The sequence below is a fragment of the Maniola jurtina genome, chromosome 25 (genome assembly GCF_905333055.1).
Source record: "Maniola jurtina chromosome 25, ilManJurt1.1, whole genome shotgun sequence".
NCBI lineage: Eukaryota > Metazoa > Arthropoda > Insecta > Lepidoptera > Nymphalidae > Maniola > Maniola jurtina.
Window position 1 is genome coordinate 6,746,812 of NC_060053.1, and position 20,141 is coordinate 6,766,952.

At 39.5% G+C, this 20,141-nt stretch overlaps 1 protein-coding gene across 2 annotated transcripts in view; it reads right to left on the reverse strand.

The window, feature by feature from the left end:
* Positions 1-20,141, reverse strand: part of LOC123878044 — a 48,041-nt gene that overhangs the window by 6,469 nt on the left and 21,431 nt on the right. For both annotated transcript variants that reach the window (XR_006798732.1, XM_045925065.1), the window contains exons 3-9: positions 7,707-8,762; positions 6,766-6,940; positions 4,756-4,933; positions 3,003-3,228; positions 1,907-2,187; positions 958-1,172; positions 609-711 (exon numbers count right to left, since the gene is read on the reverse strand). Coding sequence is in view for 1 of the 2 variants with exons in the window: in XM_045925065.1 (XP_045781021.1) it covers positions 609-711; positions 958-1,172; positions 1,907-2,187; positions 3,003-3,228; positions 4,756-4,933; positions 6,766-6,940; positions 7,707-8,762 (2,234 nt within the window). In the remaining variant the exon portion in view is untranslated. The remainder of the gene's footprint in view (positions 1-608; positions 712-957; positions 1,173-1,906; positions 2,188-3,002; positions 3,229-4,755; positions 4,934-6,765; positions 6,941-7,706; positions 8,763-20,141) is intronic.

Here is a 20,141-nt window from a genome sequence, read left to right on the forward strand (position 1 = left end):
GGAACGCTTATTGGATCACTTTATTGTCTGTATGTCTGTCTGTCCGTCTGTCGTGTCTGCCAAGAAAACCTACAGTGTACCATCGACCTAGAACCATGAAATTTGACAGGAAGGTAGGTCTTATAGCACAAGTAAAGGAAAAAATCCGAAAACCGTAAATTTATGTTTACATCATTAAAAAAATGTTTTTCAGTTTTCAAAGTAAGATGACTATACCAAGTGGGATATCATATGAAAGCGCTGTACATTCTAAAACAGATTTTTATTTATTTTTATGTAATAGTTTTCAATTGGTCGTGCAAAATGTCGGAAAAATACCCGAGTACGGAACGTTCGGTGCGCGAGTTTAACTTGCCGGTTTTTTTACGGCCGTATTCACAATCATTACTATGAGGTCTCACAGTGCGCTCGAACGCTTAGTGTAGTTTCCACCAATCAGATCATTGTAAATTGACGTGATACAGTAATCTGATTGGTGATACCTACACTGTGCGTTCGAGCGCACTGTGAGACCTCAAGTAATGATTGTGAATACGGGTATTAATCTTTTAAGTGAACTAAGGAAAACTGGAGTATACCACTATGCTGTACCACCACAGAGTACTAACCTGGCAGTCTTGGGCGCGGGCTTGGCCTTGCCCTGCGCGGCCGCTTTGCGGGGATCGTACGATGCTCGTCTTTTCCACTTCTCTAATTCCTGCTTCTTTTGTTCTGTAACAACACATTATCATACGCGTGAGAAATGGCCGCTAACTATGGGACTCATAAGAAAGCTCAGAGTCACTCAGCGGGCGATGGAGAGCTATGCTTGAAATCTCTCTATGTGTAAATCTCTCTAGGGTCCCTCCTCAGTAAGTTCTTGGGTGAGTCCTCCAACTTATACTTAAACAACTAACAAACAAGCACGCACGCACGCAAACACGTACGTAAACATACACGCACAGACGGTAAACTCACCCATTTCATAATGCTGAGCGCTTCCTTTACTAACTTCCTTCTTGTCACAGCTGCCCAGAACCCCGACGTAGGTCTTACTAGGGTCCCTCCTCAGGAAGTTCTTGGGGGAGTTCTCCGACTTGTACTTGGATATGTCGAGGTATCGCGGCTGGATCTCTTTGGGCTTTTTGCTTATTGATGTCGTTGAGGAGGACATGGAGTAGTCTCCACTGTACCTATAAAAACAAAAACGAGAAAGTAAGTTAATTTATTAATTTATTTGGAAAACTTTTTTTTTTTTTCAATCAATTTATTTATTTGCTGATACAGGTTTTACATGTGTAATTATAGAAATAGTCCAGCTGTATCACGCCAAGCTGGCATGCAAATACATTAATTTTGTGTTCAAAATAGTGAATAGACAAATTAAATTAAAAGTAAAATTTTCGCACTTTAACTTTATTGCACATACAAACATATATACAGAAAAAGTTAGAAGAAACTATACTAGATGGTGCAAAGGCGGCCTTATTGCTTGCTATAGCAATCTCTTACAAGCAACCTTTGGTATACGGATTTGGTGACCAGAGCGCGGGGTGATGCACAAAGTAATAATGTTGCATTGTCATGCAATTCCAACCTGTGTTTAATATTTCAAGCCTCTACGAGGGAGTTCTTCTCATGACTGAAGATGGAGGAGTTTCGAGAATTACTGCCGGTAGTGGTGGTGGACTGTGACCTTGTACCTGCGCAGAGGGTGAAAAGTTACATACCTCTGTTTGGGCTGAACGGGCGCTCTCTTCCCATGTCTCATAACCACTGGGGCACTTTCAGGCCCGCTGTCCTCAGTGTCACTAGTGTTGAGGGAGTTCTTCTCATGGCTGAAGATGGAGGAGTTCCAAGTACTAAATGCCGGTGGTAGTGGTGATCTGTGATCTTGTACTTGCGCAGTGGGTGAAAAGTTACATACCTCTGTTTGGGCTGAACGGGAGCTCTCTTCCCATGTCTCATAACCACTGGGGCACTCTCAGGCCCGCTGTCCTCAGTGTCACTAGTGTTGAGGGAGTTCTTCTCATGACTGAAGATGGAGGAGTTCCGAGGACTGCTGCCGTTGGTGGTGGAATTGGTATCGCTGTCAAGGATGAAGGTCTTGCGTTTGTCGACATGGTCTTCCTTGGTTGGTGTGGGCTCCTCATATTGTTTACGATTGGTAACGTTTTTGCGTTTTATTTTGTCTGGAGGTTGGTTGACCTGGAAATAAGTGAATAGATTTTTAACTATGTACATGACAGAGGTAAACTTAGAAAGGTGGTGGGATTCATAACAGGGCAGAGCCCACTAAACAAACACCTCTTCGTTATAGGTGTCACCGACAGTCCTCTGTGCAGGGCCTGCATGGAGGTCCATGAAACACCGACGCACGTGCTCCTGGAGTGCATGGGCGTGGCAGAACAACGAGAGCTCCAATTGGGATCCCCAACCTCACTTCATGAAGCCCTCGGCAACCTGGGCGGTCTACTCGGCTTCTGGAGCGAGCTTGGATGGCTGGAGTGAAGACTTCGGCGGAGAGGGGCAACGCACAACAGACGGAAACGTTTAAATGCGGAAACCAGCCCAGAGAGAAGAAAGAAATAAGAACGAACTATGTAGCTGATTGCCCTGGATTCGCTTGACTGGATTTCTTAGACAGACAGTCATATATAATAACATTATTTGTTACTAGAGGATGCCCGCGACTTCGTCCGCGTGGATTTAGGTTTTTAATGATCCCGTGCGAACTGTTTGATTTTCCGGGATAAAAAGTAGCCTATGTCAATTACAGGGACGCAAGCTACCTCGGTACCAGGTGAGTTTTTGGGAATCCCGTGGGAATTCTTTGATTTTCCGGGATAAAAATAACCTATGTCCGTCCCCGGCATATAAGCTAACCCTATACCAAATTTCGTCAGAATCGGTTAAACTGTTGGGCCGTGAAAAGGTAGCAGACAGACAGACTGACACACTTTCGCATTTATAATATTAAGTATGGATGGATGATAATATGTTACATAGTAATGTTACTTTACCTGGAAGTTAGCGACGTAGTCTCTCGCCAATACAACGTCTTGGCCCTGTCTGCGCATGTCCCTGCGTAGGTCCAGTATATCCGAGTGGGTGGACGTGATCATGGGGTCCACTGGTAAGGTGGAAGTGAGCTGGTCGTCTTCAGTCTCTTCAGAGGAGTAGTCCAGAGTAAGGTCTGCGATGTTCGTTGTATGGAATGACTGAGAGCGGTGGACAGGGGACGAATGGCTGAAATAGAAAAAAAAATTAAACTACTAGATGATGCCCGCGAATTATTGTTCTGTGTATGGGGAAGGAATGGCTGGAATAGAAAAAAAAATCGGTCAAGTGCGAGGCGAACTCACACACGAAGGGTTCCGTACTAGTTCCGTACAAGCAATAAAACTTTATTTTTTTAATTTTCATGGCAGCCCATTTAAGATTTGTAGATATAGTGGCAATAGAAATATACATTCTGTGAAAATTTCAACTCTCTTGACGGTTTACAAGATACACACAAGCTACCTCGGTACCTTTCACACAAATCGGTTAAGCATATGGGTCTTCAGGAATCCCGCGGGAACTTTTTGATTTTCCGGGACAAAAAGTAGCCTATGTCCGTCCCCGGGATATAAGCTAACCCTGTACCAAATTTCATCAGAATCGGTTAAACTGTTGGGCCGATATTATTATGGCATAACCTCAATAACCGAATCTTTCTTAACTTTTTGGCCTTAGATTTAAAAAAAAACATAGACTTTTCTATGTACTGAATATCTTAAGTAAAGTAAATCCAATTATCCGAGCACTAAGTTTTAATCTTATTATGTGCAGCCGTGAACTAATTAGTAGTTGAAGGATCGTACGCTTACTTTAATTATGTAAGAAATTCCTTCCCTACTTTAAACCTCAAACGAGGGTTACCATGTGATTTATTTTTGACGTGACAACGTCTTATAATTCGATAGAGCCGGCTGCACGCACGAAAAAACATGACTCATGCGGCGTTACCTCGCTCTGAGGCGTTCCATGTAAGGCTTGAAGTGCAAGCGAGAGCGCGGAACGAGCGACAAAGAAGCACAATCAGCCTTTGTTGTCACGTTCAACTATCGTCAGTAAACCGACTTTACAGACAACCAATTTTTTTTAGGATAATTCTAAAATTTTCAAAATATTATGTCATATCCTTCACGGTGAAGGAAAACATGGTGAGGAAACCTACATACCTGAGAATTCTGCATAATGTTCTCAAAGGTGTGTCTGCCAATGCGCAGTTTTTTTTTAACTCAGATACAAGTTAGCCCTTGACTGCAATCTCACCAGGTGTTAAGTGATTATGCAGTCTAAGATGGAATCGGGCTAACCTGTATAGGTCATAAGAAGTTCTCTAATAGTAGATAGATATAATCCATACTAATATTATAAATGCGAAAGTGTGTCTGTCTGTTTGTCTGTCTGCCTGTCGTCTGTTTGTTACCTTTTCACGGCCCTACAGTTTAAAGATTCTGACGGGTACAAGGTTAGCTTATATCCCGGGGATGGACATAGGCTACTTTTTTATCCCGGAAATTCAAAGAGTTCCCACGGGATTCCCAAACACCCACCCGCTTAAGCGATTTGTATGAAATTTGGTACCGAGGTAGCTTGCGTCCCTGTAATCTATATAGGCAACTTTTTATCCCGGAAAATCAAACAGTTTCCTCGGGATCTTTAAAAACCTAAAACCACGCGGACGAAGTCGCGGGCATCCTCTAGTAATATGAAATGGAATGTTACCTTGGCGAACTCAGGTCGTCCTTGTTGCACTCTTGCCTCCTGGCTATTTGCTGTCTCTTTCTGCCCTCTTGCGCCGCCTTCATCGGGTCATACGAAGATCTTTTCTTCCAGTTCGAGAACTCTAACTCCTTTGAGGCTAGGGCGGAAGATGAGCGGTGTTGACTTGGTTTCTTTTGGCCTGGAAGAGAATAGGTTTTTCAAAAGCGGGATTTTACAGAAAATAAGTAAAGGTTGGCTACCCTACGGAAACACACATCGATAATATATATTATAACGCGTGATATTTAAGTTTGGTGTGAAGACTGAAGAAGTATCATCCCTACTAATAGTCCATATCAATACTAATATTATAAATGCTAAAGTGTGTCTGTCTGTCTGTCTAGCTGTACTCTGTCTGCTAGCTTTTCACAGTCCAACATCTTAACCAATTTTGATGAAATTTGGTATGGAATTAACTTACATCCCGGGGACGGGCATAAGCTACTTTTTATCCCGGAAAATTAAAGATATTTCGGGATTCTTAAAGGCCCATCCATTTTACTGATTTACGAGTATATACGGGTACAAAGGTAGCTTACGTCCCGGAAATTGACATAGGCAATAGGGATTTAAAAAAAACCTAAATCCACGCAGACGAAGTCGCGTGCACCATATAGCAATATTATAAGTGCGTCTTCCTGTCAATGTTACTTTTTCACAGCCCAATTATAATGTCATAGATATACATTAAACATAAGAGTATAATCAAATTATAATAATTCAGAAAGTTCCAACTGTAGTTAAATTTAATTATTCCGTTAGTATTACATAATCGTCAAAACACTTGAGCGGATTTAGATAACATTTCGTCTCCGTTCCTATTTAGTAACAAGCGGTAATTATTATTGTCATTTTTTTTTTTCCTCTCGTGTGGCTTGACACTGATTGGCCAATGTCAAGTTTGTAGTTATTTACAAGTTAGGGAAACTATATTATGTATAAGTATGGATTTCGTCTGTGCCGACGCCCGCCGACATACACGCGGTGCCCCTTTAGAGCGCTTCCCAGTCAGTTCCACCACCGATAAACACCAGCAGAACACAAAAACCGGCCACTTCTAACAAAAAACACTCCAAAAAATCACAACACGCGCGCCAGGAAACGCCACCACAGACGAAGTCCTCATTTTTTCTTCTGATATCCCGCCATTTTGCGACACAGATAAAATAATAAACTAACTCGATTGTCTCATTGTGAACAATCTAAATCGATTAGCTGCATCAAATCGATTATACTCATTACTCAAGGACCATCGTGTAGAGGCTGAAGTGGCTGCCATTGTCTTTGGAGCATTGTTAAATTAAGCAGTTTAGTTCCGGGTTACTTACGCTTATTAGGGTTTCTTATGTCAAAAGAAAAATCTACTTTGAAAATAATTTTGGAAATAAATGCCTTATTGTTATTATCTCAAATGTAAATCCTATTATCCTAGTACTAAGTTGTAATCTTATCATCTGCAGTCATGAACTAATTAGTAGTCCAACGGTCGTACGCTTACTATTATATAATTATGTAAGAAATTCCTTCCCTACTTTAAACCTCAAAATAGGGTTACCATGTGATAGATTTTTTAGGATAATCCTAAAATTTTCAATTTATTATGTTATATTCTTCGCGGTAAAGGAAAACATCATGAGGAAATCTACATATCTGACGGACCCTTTCAAATAAAGATTTTTATATAAACCTGTGAGGATAACACTGCCATTGGCGCAATTAAAGTGCCATAAGCCTACGTTGTCGTATTAGTTTACAAATTGCGAAAAACCAAATTAAATTTGAATTTCGCGGGCACACCTGTCTCATACCCCTTAATAAATAAATTAACTTTTATTTCAGGCCTTAGTTAGACCCATAATTGTGTTAGTATGACAAACATCACTTAAACTATGTTAGTAGAGACTTATTTCTAGCTTAACAACTAATTCTATGACTATAAAGACTCAGGGAAGAATTAATAAGAAACCTTACCTTTCTCCTGATGCTTGGGATGCACCTCCCGTGTGGAAGACCTGGATTTAGTCAGCCGGTTCAGCACGGCCTGCCGCGTCGGCTCCGATATCCGTCTACTCTGATGGCTGGCAGGCTTACTCCTATCCTCCTTCGCGACGGGGGGTTCTGACATCCTGGTGTTTGAACCTCGCTCCTTTAAAAAAAAAACCGGCCAAGTGCGAGTCAGACTCGCGCACCAAGGGTTCCGTACTCGGGTATTTTTCCAGACATTTTGCTCGATAAATCAAAAACTATTATGTATAAAATATATAAAAATCTATTTTTCGTTTTGAGGTACGGGACCCTAAAAAACGGTCAAGAGCGAGTTAGGCTTGCGCACGAAGACTCTTTTTCCTTTTTTTATTCAGATACAAATGCCCTTGACTGCAATCTCAGCTGTTGGCAAGTGATGATGCAGTCTAAGATGGAAGCATGGTAACCTGGAAGGGGTATGGCAGTTTTCATTAAACCCATGCTCCTTTGGTTTCTACACGGCATCGTACTGGAACGCTAAACCGCTTGGCGGCACAGCTTTGCCAGTAGGGTAACTGGTAACTAGCCGCGGCCGAAAGCCTCCCACCAGACCAGACCAGAAATTTAGAAATTATAAAATTCCAAACCCCTGCCGGGAATCGAACCCGGGGCCTCCCACTTATAAGACCACAGCGCTTACCACTACGCCAGGGAGGCTTTTTTTGATTTACTTGTAATTTTTTTTTGTTGTCATTTTATAGCGGCCGCGGCAATAGAAATACACATTCTGTAAAAATTTCAACTCTCTACCTATTACGATTCACAAGATACAGCCCATTGATAGACAGACAGACGGACGGATGGACGGACAGCAGAGATTTAGTTATAGAGTCACGTTGGCACTCTTCGGGAACGGAACCCTAAAAATCACGAAAATATTAGTTTACCTTGCTAGTAACACGAACAGAGTTCCTAACCAACCCCGGTCCGAACTTCCTCTGCATTTCCGGGGTATTGGGACATCTCGGGGAGTTCGACGGGACCACAGACTTATCCGTATACTCTATCCTTCCTCTATTCAACCTCTTGAACCTTATATCCTGAGATTTGTCGAACGAGCCGTTATCAGACTCGTCCGAGTCTTTATATTCTTCGGATTGACCACTCGATCGTCTTGATACAAATCTGGGTTCGACATTGTTGTTCCTGTTAACAGTATTGAAGGAACTCGAACGCTTTATCGAACTACCAAAAGCAGGAGTGTTGTATTTGGTTTTATCACTGTACACCCTTTGGTGAACTTTTGTAAAATTCTTAGCATCACCTTGGTAACGTGTTGGGTCGATTCTGTACGTTTTTGCTTCTAAAGCGTTATTCTTCAGCACGGTCTTAAGGCACACGGGTTGAATTGTCTTATTCAAGTTCATGTCACTCAAATCGACGTTTCTATCGAACGATTTGTGTCTTGCGTGTGTTTTTCTGTGGGGTGATAGAATCGCTTCAACATCGTACTGTGGTCTATTTGATAGTGTTTTATCATCTGAACTGTTACTGAGTAAGCCTTTTTCAGAATTTGGACTGTTCATGTTTGAATCGTGTCGAATGTTTGTATATCTTGTCTCTTGGTCCAAAGATTTGGACGCGGTGTTTAGAAGGACCTTAGTTTCGGGTGGTTTTGTTGAACCAGTTATAACGTAATGTCCTGGACTTCTTAACGGACTGTTATCGTTTGACGTGTCTTTTCTTCTTAACCGGTAGTTAAGTGAATTTGATCGGCTAAGCTGTGATAAAGGCAGTCGTGAAACTAATGTCTTCTCGCTTAATAGACTGGTGGTCAGTGCATTTGGAATGTTGGTGATATTGTTGGACATATTATTGGTGATATTGTTGGACATATTGGTGATGTTGGTGGTCCTTGAGGAGTGCAGCTTGGCTTGCAGGTTGGTGATTGCATTTTGGGTTTTTAGTAGATAGGACTCCGTGTCTTGTGGCGGTATTAGATCCTGTAACAAAAGAGATAGTTTGAATTAATTTATACATCTAACAATGAATTTCATATATAAATTTATTTTAATAAACAAGATGATGCCAGCGAATTACTTCGCGTGGATTTAGTTTTAAAAAAATCGTGGGAACTGTTTGATTTTCCGGGATAAAACGTAACCTCCTTGTCCCACGAACACTAACGAACCTAAGAACACTCTCGATCAAGCCACCTTTTAAACAAAAAAACTAAATTAAAATCGGTTCATTAGTTTAGGAGCTACGATGCCACAGACAGATAGACAGATACACACATCAAACTTATAACACCTCTCTATTTGGGTCGGGGGCTAAAAAATACGTTCGACTGAAACACCTGGAAATAGAAGCTACTTTCGGCTAAAGTCTATGAAATATGAACATAGTTTAAGAGGGGTCTCTCCGTCATTCGCTTCATACAAACGTAGTTCCAATTTCATTTGAATATTAAGCAACCAAAGTCCATGTTTTGCAGACATATTCTAGAAACTAATATCTATGTCTGTGGTTTTCCAGATTTCTGTTAAAATATTCGGTTTCAAAATGACGCGGTCTTAAAAATTCACATACAAATCTTTGAGCCCCTGTGATTTTAAAACTACATTTATTTAGAAAAATCTAAAACACCACAGACACAGATATTAGTTTCTAGAATGTGTCTGCAGAATTTCATGGACTTTTGTTGCTTAATATTCAAATGAAATTGGAACTACGATTGTATGAAGCGAGTGACGGAGAGAGCCCTGTTAAACTGAAAATAACACGATTTCACAGTCGAATCAACAACCGCGCCGAGTCATAAAAACAATTAACAATTCTATCACTCGTTCTAACTTCCGCATATATAAGTGCGAATGGGTAAACGCTCTAGATTTAGTTGGTCACATTCATTTCCTACCACTGTATTAGACAAAGAGCCAGCGCGTGCCAGACTTACGTTATTTTATAAAAGCTGATAGTTTATCTATGTATTGTCCCCAACACAGGGAAGAACGATCAGCGACAGTGGATTTTGACCACCCTGTATATACATGATGACTCCTCGTCTTATCCTGTAGGTTCGAACATACGGGTTACCTGGGAGAGATCACTTCAGTGATAAGGTCGCCCTTTGTATTTTTATCTGTATCATTTATTATTTTCTTTGTATTTTGTGCAATAAAGATGTTTATTAAATAAATAAATAAAAATAGTGGCTTTGGGAGATAACAGGTAATAAAGGTGTAAAAAATCTTACGTCAATTATTAACCCCCGACCCAAAAGAGGGGTGTTATAAGTTTGACGTGTGTATCTGTGTATCTGTGTGTCTGTGTATCTGTGTATCTGTGTATCGGTGTATCTGTGTATCTGTGTATCTGTCTGTGGCATCGTAGCGCCTAAACGAATGAACCGATTTTAATTTAGTTTTTTTTGTTTGAAAGGTGGCTTGATCGAGAGTGTTCTTAGCTATAATCTAAAAAAATTGGTTCAGCCGTTTAAGAGTTATCAGCTCTTTTCTAGTTTTCTTGTAGAAAAGAAGGTTAGATAACCGTTAGGTTCATAATATTATGTCAATTGACAAATGTCAAGCTGTCAAGATGGACGGTGCCTAAATACATAATTATTTATTTGAAAATGATGTTTTGGAAAACTCAAATACTTTGGATCGTCGGGGGTGTTATAAATTTTTAATTTACACTTGTTTTTATATTTTCTTCAAAATAGTATTACAAATCACGTCATACATTGCCCGACACTTACACCCGTATTCACAAACGTTACTATGAGGTCTCACAGTGCCCTCGAACGCACAGTGTAGGTTCCACCAATCAGATGACTGTGTTACGTCAATTCACAATGATCTGATTGGTGGAACCTACACTATGCGTTCGAGCGCACTTTGAGACCTCATAGTAACGTTTGTGAATACGGCCGTTAGTATCATGACAATCCCTACCAGGCATACCTACCTTAAACTGTTAAACTGGCGTCTGGCTGGATATTACGTTACGTTAAAACTTAAGAGGAGTCTCTCCGTCACTCGCTTCATACAAACGTAGTTCCAATTTCATTTGAATATTAAGCAACCAAAGTCCATGAAATTTTGCAGACATATTCTAGAAACTAATATCTATGTCTGTGGTGTTTTAGATTTTTCTAAAAATATGTAGTTTTAAAATTACAGGGGCTCAAAGATTTGTATGTGAATTTTTAAGACCGCGTAACTTTGAAACCGAATATATTAACAGAAAATCTGGAAAACCACAGACATAATATATATATTAGTTTCTAGAATATGTCTGCAAAAATTCATGGACTTTGGTTGCTTAATATTCAAATGAAATTGGAACTACGTTTGTATGAAGCGGGTGACGGAGAGAGCCCTGTCAAGCTTATATTAGTACTCCATATAACACGTACAGTTACGTAGTTTGGAATGTAAGCAAGTAACCGCAAGAGGAAGGTCAGTGAAAGTAACAATCGTCAGTTCTGGCACACATTCAGTTAAATTTGATATCAACGGTTCAAATTCACTGGTCGATTTGGGTTAATCGAGCGACTTGACAAACTTAAGGTTACAACTTACAATTCATACAGACGTATTATTTTACACAATAATCATTTTTAGGGTTCCGCACCTCAAAAGGAAAAACGGAGCCCTTATAGGATCACTTTGTTGTCTGTCTGTCTGTCAAAAAACCTATAGGGTACTTCCCGTTGACCTAGAATCATATTTGGCAGGTAGGTAAGTCTTATAGCACAAGTAAAGGAATAAATCCGAAAACCGTGAATTTGTGGTTACATCATTTAAAAAAAAATTAAAATGAGTTTCAATTTTCAAACTAAGATAACTATACCAAGTGGGGTATCATACATGAAAGGGCTTTTGCCAGTACATTCCAAAACTGATTTTTATTTATTTTTATGCATAATAATTTTTGATTTATCTTGCAAGTTTTTTGATTTGTCGGAAAAAATACCCAAGTACGGAACCCTTGATGCGCGAGTTTGATTCGCACTTGACCGGTTTTAATTTGTTTTTCTAGCTCTAAAACTAAGCCAATGGCGTCGGAATTAAAATCGGTTCATTAGTTTAGAAGCTACGATGCCACAGACAGATACACAGATACACAATTATACGCCAATTATACGCCAGAGGGGTAGAAAGAGAAGGAAATATAGTAACCCTAGCCATGTCTAGGAATACTAAGCTTTGTAACGCAAGTACATACCACAATGCGTGGGCACGTTTCTTCCTACGACAATGTGCACAGAGGAAATGCACTTAGAATGCATTATTCATCACCATAAAGGGATAAATTATCTCACGGAATATCTAGATTGTAGAATATGTAGAGCATTGTAAATTTCCACCTAGGTTTTAAAAACCACCATATAAAGTAAAAACCACTTCACGATAAGTAGGTACTTATGTTTATATAACAACTGCATGAAGTCCGCGACTTCGCATGGATTTAGGTTTTGAAAATCCCGTGTAACCTGTTTAATTTTCCGAAACAAAAAGTTTAGCAATGCACAATTGCACAAAAATCTATTAAAAATACAATTCGCAACCTGCAATTCGCTCCAGCAATGTGCAGGACTTCAATTGCTTTTATACATGGCATAATATTGTATATCAAATCTTTGAAAAGAGCAACCGCCGAGTTTCTTGCTGGTTCTTCTCGGTAGGAAAGGCATTCCGAACCAGTGGTAGATGCTTTTGACGATTCATGAAAGAACTTGTAAAAGTCTAGTTGAATAAAAATATTTTGAATTTGAATTTGAATTGGGATGATGCCTATGTCAAAAATAAATTATTTCTTAGGAGTTATTAAATAGGGAGTCTTCTAAAATTCGTACAATCCACATTCACTGTTAGTTTCAAGTTTGCTAACCATTTTAAATTATCCTTTTAACTAATTAACTAAAAAAAGTGCATCAATAATGTCAAATGTTTATGACGTCACATCTGTAAATTTCATACAAGCTGCCTTACTAAGCGATCGTTTTGACGTTTGATAAAAGTCACTGATTTAACTATAGTCGTTTTTTTTTAACCCCCGACCCAAAAAGAGGGGTGTTATAAGTTTGACGTGTGTATCTGTGTATCTGTGTGCCTGTGTATCTGTGTATCTGTCTGTGGCATCGTAGCGCCTAAACGAATGAACCGATTTTAATTTACTTTTTTTTGTTTGAAAGGTGGTTAGATCGAGAGTGTTCTTAGCTATAATCCAAGAAAATCGGTTCAGCCGTTTAAAAGTTATCAGCTCTTTTCTAGTTTTCTTGTAGAAAAGAAGGTTAGATAACCCTTAGGTTCATAATATTCAAGTGTCAATTGACAAATGTCAAGCTGTCAAGATAGACGTTGCCTAGATATACATAATTTATTTATTTGCAAATGATTTGTCGGGGGTGTTGAAAATTTTTAATTTACACTTGTTACTATTCTTTATTTTGTGATGGAACTATAGTCGTCCTAGCTAGCGTCGAGTGTGTTCTGGTGGATTTGTGTGATGGTACTTGGGGCTCGCTTGGTTGCTGGCTTTTTCTGCATGCTTAGCAGTGGGAGGGCGGGCGGTGCATGTCGCTTGCTGCATGTTGTACCATACAGATTTACCTTTTTAGCGGATTATAGCAAATTAAGCTTTTGGCTCTTAGTAAATTTATAATTTCTAAATTGTCTCTGATCTGGTGTGGTGGAATGTCGTGGTTAGATATCATTAAAAATTATGTACCATCCTACCGGCAAAGCTGTGAAAGCTTGAAGCGATTATATATATTTAATAGCTATGGCTTTTCACACTGTCATAATATTATCTCTGATTACTATAGTAAATGTAACTGGAAAGGCAGCTTGAAATCTTATTACTCATGCATTTATACTGACAATGGATTACAAATAAGGCGCGGTATACACCATACACGTTTTTGGTCAAAAGGTCGGGCAGTCAAGTTCGGGAGATACGGTATTGTGAGTCATACATACAGACTTGTGACTTGTGAGTCATTGTTGCTTGTTGTAGGTATATATTATGATTTGTGATATCATAGTGTTTACGTGATTATGTCATTACTGATTATGCTTTTGTATATAAATAACTAGCGACCCGCCCCGGCTTCGCACGGGTGGACATTTCTATTTTCCGGGATAAAATATAGCCTATACGGATTCGGAAGAATCCCTCTAAGTAATGGTAAAAGAAATTTTGAAATCGGTCCAGTAGTTTTTGAGCCTATTCAATACAAACATACAAAGGTTTCCTCTTTATAATATTAGTATAGATGAGCCTATAGTGGTTAAATCGTCCATTTCGGGAGGTCCGTGGGTTCGATCCCGGGCACGCACCTCTAACTTTTCGAAGTTCATCATCATCATGATCAACCCGTTACTGGCCCACTATTGGCCACAGGTCTGTTCTCAGGATGAGAAGGGTGTAGGCCATAGTCTACCACGCTGGCTCAATGCGGATTGGCAGACTTAACACACCTTTGAGAACATGGAGAACTCTCGGGCATGCAGCTTTCCCCACGATGTTTTCCTTAACCGTTAAAGCAAGTGATATTTGATTGTTTTAAAAACGCACATAACTCCGACTGATTTCGAAGTTATGTGCGTTTTAAGTAATTAAATATCACTTGATCATTAAAATATATCACGGTGAAGGAAAACATCGCGAGGAAACCTGCATGCTTGAGAGTTCTTCATAATGTTCTCAAAGGTGTGTGAAGTCTGCCATACCGCACTTGGACACCGTGGTGGACTGTAACCTTAACTTATCTCATACTTAGAAAAGACAAGTTCTCAGTAGTGGGCTGGCGATGAGTTGAAACGATGATGATGATGATGGCTAGTTTAGTAGGAAAACTTACCTATTTAGTACCTCCCGCCCACACTTATTATGACTTATGAGAAGTTTGCATAAAACCACCTACTGTATGCGTGTTAATTGTAAATACCTACTCCATACCAAGCCTCCATTACTCATCTTTATTTAAAACTGCTTTGCGTTACTGACTGACTGACTAACAAGGCTGATAGAATCTAGAAACTTTTTTTTATTTTTTAACCCTCGACCCTAAAAGAGGGGTGTTATAAGTTTCACGTGTGTATCTATGTATCTGTGTATCTGTCTGTGGCATTGTAGCTCCTAAACTAATGAACCGATTTTAATTTAGTTTTTTTTTGTTTCAAAGGTGGCTTGATCGAGAGTGTTCGTAGCTATAATCCAAGAAAATCGGTTCAGCCGTTTGAAAGTTATCAGCTCTTTTCTAGTTACTGTAACCTTCACTTGACGGGGGTGTTATAAATTTTTAATTTACATTTGTATTTACAGACTAGCGCTTAGCTGCAATCAGACCTGCTAGCAAGTGATGATGCAGCCTAAGATGGAGCGCGCTTGCCTAGAAGTTGCCTATTCACTCTTGGCTTGAAGGTACCCATATTAAAAGTCGAAGGGAAAACTGATGCCGGAAGGGCGTTCCATATACAATCGGTTCGGATTAGATCGTTTCTATCTTTATGTTTGGTATTTTAGCGTTTTTGGCGTTGTGCGTCTGACGGTTTGAGCTGAACTTTGGTCTATGATTATGTGTTAGTCAGTTTTTCTAAGTAAATGTAATAGATAATAATATTATATATTGCGTGATATGGTTAAATAAACATTTCTCTTTTCTATTAAGTGTGAGGTAATTTAAAAGCAAACACTAGTTACTAGATAGGTACCTATTACACGTAAAAATGTAATTACATAACGGATTTTAAAATTATTAAATCGGCAGCCATTTCGTTTTACCTAACGTAATGTACTAACTTTTGCCCACGACTTCATCCGCGTGATATATTTAACTAGCTGGCGCCCGCGACTTCGCCCGCGTGCATTTAGGTTTTTCGAAATCCCGTGGGAACTCTTTGATTTTCCGGGATAAAAAGTAGCCTATGTGCTAATCCAGGATATTATCTATCTCCATTCCGTCCAGTAGTTTTTGCGTGAAGGAGTAACAAACATACACACACACATACAAACTTTCGCCTTAATAATAGTGTGATTTCATACAGATATTATTACATAGTTTCATATAGATATTATTTATGCGAAACTGACATTCCAAAAAGGTAGTGAAGACCCATTTGCATAAAGTCGCTGTATAATTTCATGTTTTATGGTTTCCGATCATCTTACAAGCTTACACACTTATCACTACAATAAATAATATACTATGTAAATTAGCCATCCTACTGGCACACATTAAAAACACTTTAAAAAAAACATAGGAATATTAAGGCTTGGTCACAAAAAGCGCGATGACGCGACGCCGCCGACGGCATAATATGTAGCGGAACAAGTGTAAATTAAAAATTTATAACATCCCCGACAAGTGAAGGTTACCGTAACTAGAAAAAAGCAAGGAAAAAAGCTGATAACTTTCAAACGGCTGAACTGATTTTCTAAGATTATAGCTATCCAAAGTATCTGAGTTTTCCAAAACATCATTTTCAAATAAATAATTATGTATCTAGGCAACGTCCATCTCGACAGCTTGACGTTTGTCAATTGACATAATATTATGAACCTAACGGTTATCTAACCTTCTTTTCTACAAGAAAACTAGAAAAGAGCTGATAACTTTTAAATGGCTGAACCATTTTTTTTTTGGATTATAGCTAAGAACACTCTCGATCAAGCCACCTTTCAAAAAAAAAAAACTAAATCAAAATCGGTTCATTCGTTTAGGCGCTACGATGCCACAGACAGATACACAGATACACACGTCAAACTTATAACACCCCTCTTTTTGGGTCGGGGGTTAAAAACATTACACTGAATGAGGGTGTAGATTTATAGTACAGTACCTCCTACCTATCTACCATGTGCAAGTAAATCTAGCGTGTTTTGCGATCCCTAAAGATGCCTTAAGAACAGAATAGAAAAGAACATCAAGTGAATCTACGAGTATAGGTATACCACTGCACTGGTTCGGAATGCCCTTCCTACCAAGAAAAATCAGCTAGAACCAAGCGGTTGCTCTTTCAAAGTTATTTATACTACAGCATAGCTGCTCAGCAAACATTTTAGATGGTTATGGTGGATATCACGATGAGATGGCTAAAAAATTGGTCTGTAAAGTCGGTTTACTGACGATAGTTGAACGTGACAACAAAGGCCGATTGTACTTCTTTGTCGCTCGTTCCGCGCTCTCACTTGCACTTCAAGCCTTACATGGAACGCCTCAGAGCGAGGTAACGCCGCCTGAGTCATGTTTTTTCGTGCGTGCAGCCGGCTCTATCGAATTATAAGACGTTGTCACGTCAAAAATTAAAGAACAAACCAACAAACAAAAACACCCATTTATGATATGGGTACTGGGTAGTAGTGATTACGTCGCGTCGTAAGTACGTTGCGTACTACATACTGCGAAAGCTTTCATACAGTTTCCTAAACAACTACTTCCAGCAAAGGGATTTGTGGACATGTTCTCGTCACGCGTTCTGTCTTACCAGGCCTTTAAAACCATCACACCGTGGCATGTGATTTGATCCACCTACGCGATGTACATAGTTAGTGTATATATTACAATAAAATTATAATAAGTAATTTATTTTCAATCTGTTCTGAGATTGTTAATTTTTGTGCTACATTTTGTTTACCTACGTTTTTCGGGTTCCGTACCTCAAAAGCAAAAAAAAGGAAATCTTATTTCTATATGGATTCCTTTATTTCTTTTTTTTATCACTTCGTAGTCTGTCAAGATCGGTCTAGGGAATCAAAACCTATATGGTACATGCCGTTGACCCAGAATCATGTAAGGCAGGTAGTAACGCAAGTAAAGGAAATATCCGATAACAAGTGTAAATTAAAAATTTATAACACACCCGACAAGTGAAGGCTAACTATAACTAGAAAAGAGCTGATAACTTTCAAACGGCTGAACCGATTTTCTTGGATTATAGCTAAGAACACTCTCGATCAAGCCACCTTTCAAACAAAAAAAAAACTAAATTAAAATCGGTTCATTAGTTTAGGAGCTACGATGCCACAGACAGATACACAGATACACACGTCAAACTTATAACACCCCTCTTTTGGGTCGGGGGTTAAAAACCGTGAATTTGTAGTTACATCATAACAAGTGTAAATTAAAAATTTATAACACCCCCGACATCCAAAGTATTTGAGTTTTCGAAAACATCATTTTCAAATAAATAATTATGTATTTAGGCAACGTCCATCTTGACAGCTTGACATTTGTCTATTGACATAATATTATGAACCTAACGGTTATCTAACCTTCTTTTCTACAAGAAAACTAGAAAAGAGCTGATAACTCTTAAACGGCTGAACCAATTTTTTTAGATTATAGCTAAGAACACTCTCGATCAAGCCACCTTTCAAACAAAAAAAAAACTAAATTAAAATCGGTTCATTCGTTTAGGCGCTACGATGCCACAGACAGATACACAGACACACAGACACACAGATACACATGTCAAACTTATAACACCCTTCTTTTTGGGTCGGGGGTTAAAAAATATGGTATTTCTTGTAAGTAATACGGAACCGGTAAGCGCAGTGTGGGACGACCTCCAGCCCGCTGGACCGATGACCTGAAGAAGGTGGCGGGGAGCGGGTGGATGAGGAAGGCGGAGGACCGTGTTTGGTGGCGCGCTCTTGGAAAGGCCCATGTCCAGCAGTGGACGCTTACAGGCTGATAGATGGATAGATGGAATACGGAACCCTTCGTGTGCGAGTCCGTCTCGCACTTGACCTGTTTTCATAGACTTCAGCTTGTCTTTTCAAACAGCTACCAATATTGCATAGGTACCTACTTAACGAAGGTAGTTCAAACAAAGGGACCCTAAACAAAGGGCTGTTGGGTGACGGTGAAGGGAAGTGACGTCAGCAACAGGTGAGAGCGCAACACCATAGCCTGCCTTGTTCTCGTATGGTGTAAGCTACTAACTTCAATACATAGTACGTATAACAAGTGTAAATTAAAAATTTATAACACCCCCGACAAGTGAAGGTTACAGTAACTAGAAAAGACCGAAAAGACCTGATAACTTTCAAACGGCTGAACCGGTTTTCTTGGACTATTCCGCGCCTAAAGTATCTGAGTTTTCCAAAACATCATTTTCAAATAAATAATTATGTATGTAGGCAACGTCCATCTTGACAGCTTGACATTTGTCAATTGACATAATATTATGAACCTGACGGTTATCTAACCTTCTTTTCTACAAGAAAACTAGAAAAGAGCTGATAACTCTTAAACGGCTGCACCAATTTTTTTGGATTATAGCTAAGAACACTCTCGATCAAGCCACCTTTCAAACAAAAAAAAGTGAATTAAAATCGGTTCATTCGTTTAGGCGCTACGATGCCACAGACAGATACACAGACACACAGATACACACGTCAAACTTATAACTCCCCTCTTTTTGGGTCGGGGGTTAAAAACGCCTTGTATTCCGGAGGTCGGGGGCTTGGTCCCAGACTCTGGTCTGGTCCTAGGAGTCCTAGTTTAGTGTGTTTTAAGCAATGAAATATCACTTGCTTTAACAGTGAAGGAACGGATCGTGAGAAAACTTTGTTCGAGAATTTTCTATTATGTTCTCAAAAATATGTGTATTTCTGTCCCGTATTTGGCCAATGTTTGACCCGTACTCAGTAGTGGGCCGGTGATGGGTTGAGAATCACACGAATATTATAAGTTTAAAGGCGAAAGTTTGTGTGTGTGCGTCTGTGTGTGTGTTTGTTACTCTTTCACGCAAAAACTACTAGACAGATTTGACTGAAATTTGGAATGGGGATAGATAATATCCTAAATTAGCACATAGCCTACTTTTTATCCCGGAAAATCAAAGAGTTCCCACGGGATTTCGAAAAACCTAAATCCACGCGGGCGAAGTCGCGGGCATCGGCTAGTAATGATGATAACCGTCATCATCCTTATCAACTGATAGACGTCCACTGTTGGACATAGGTATCTTTGGGTGACTCGCGTGACTCTGAGCTTTCTTGAGGTCCATAAGATAGCGACCATGTATCGTGTTGATAGATAGAAATATAGATACATAGATATAATCATCGCTATATGGTCATAACTTGAGCCACATACAGGATACACTTGCGGCGTGCGCGTCGGAGCGTGCGTCCGTGTTGTGTCTACACCTTACAAGCCTGTAGGCCTATAACTCTATACTCATATGCCATAAACATGATACATTAGGACTATCTAGTGACAAAATGCTGCGCGAGTAGGTATTTCCAAAAATGCTATCTGTTTCACACCGCTTTGCTGCCTAGTCCATTTAGTGCGATTGAGACAATTTATAAGTTCATTTGCCTACAATTTATTCTTGAAATATTGTTTCGGG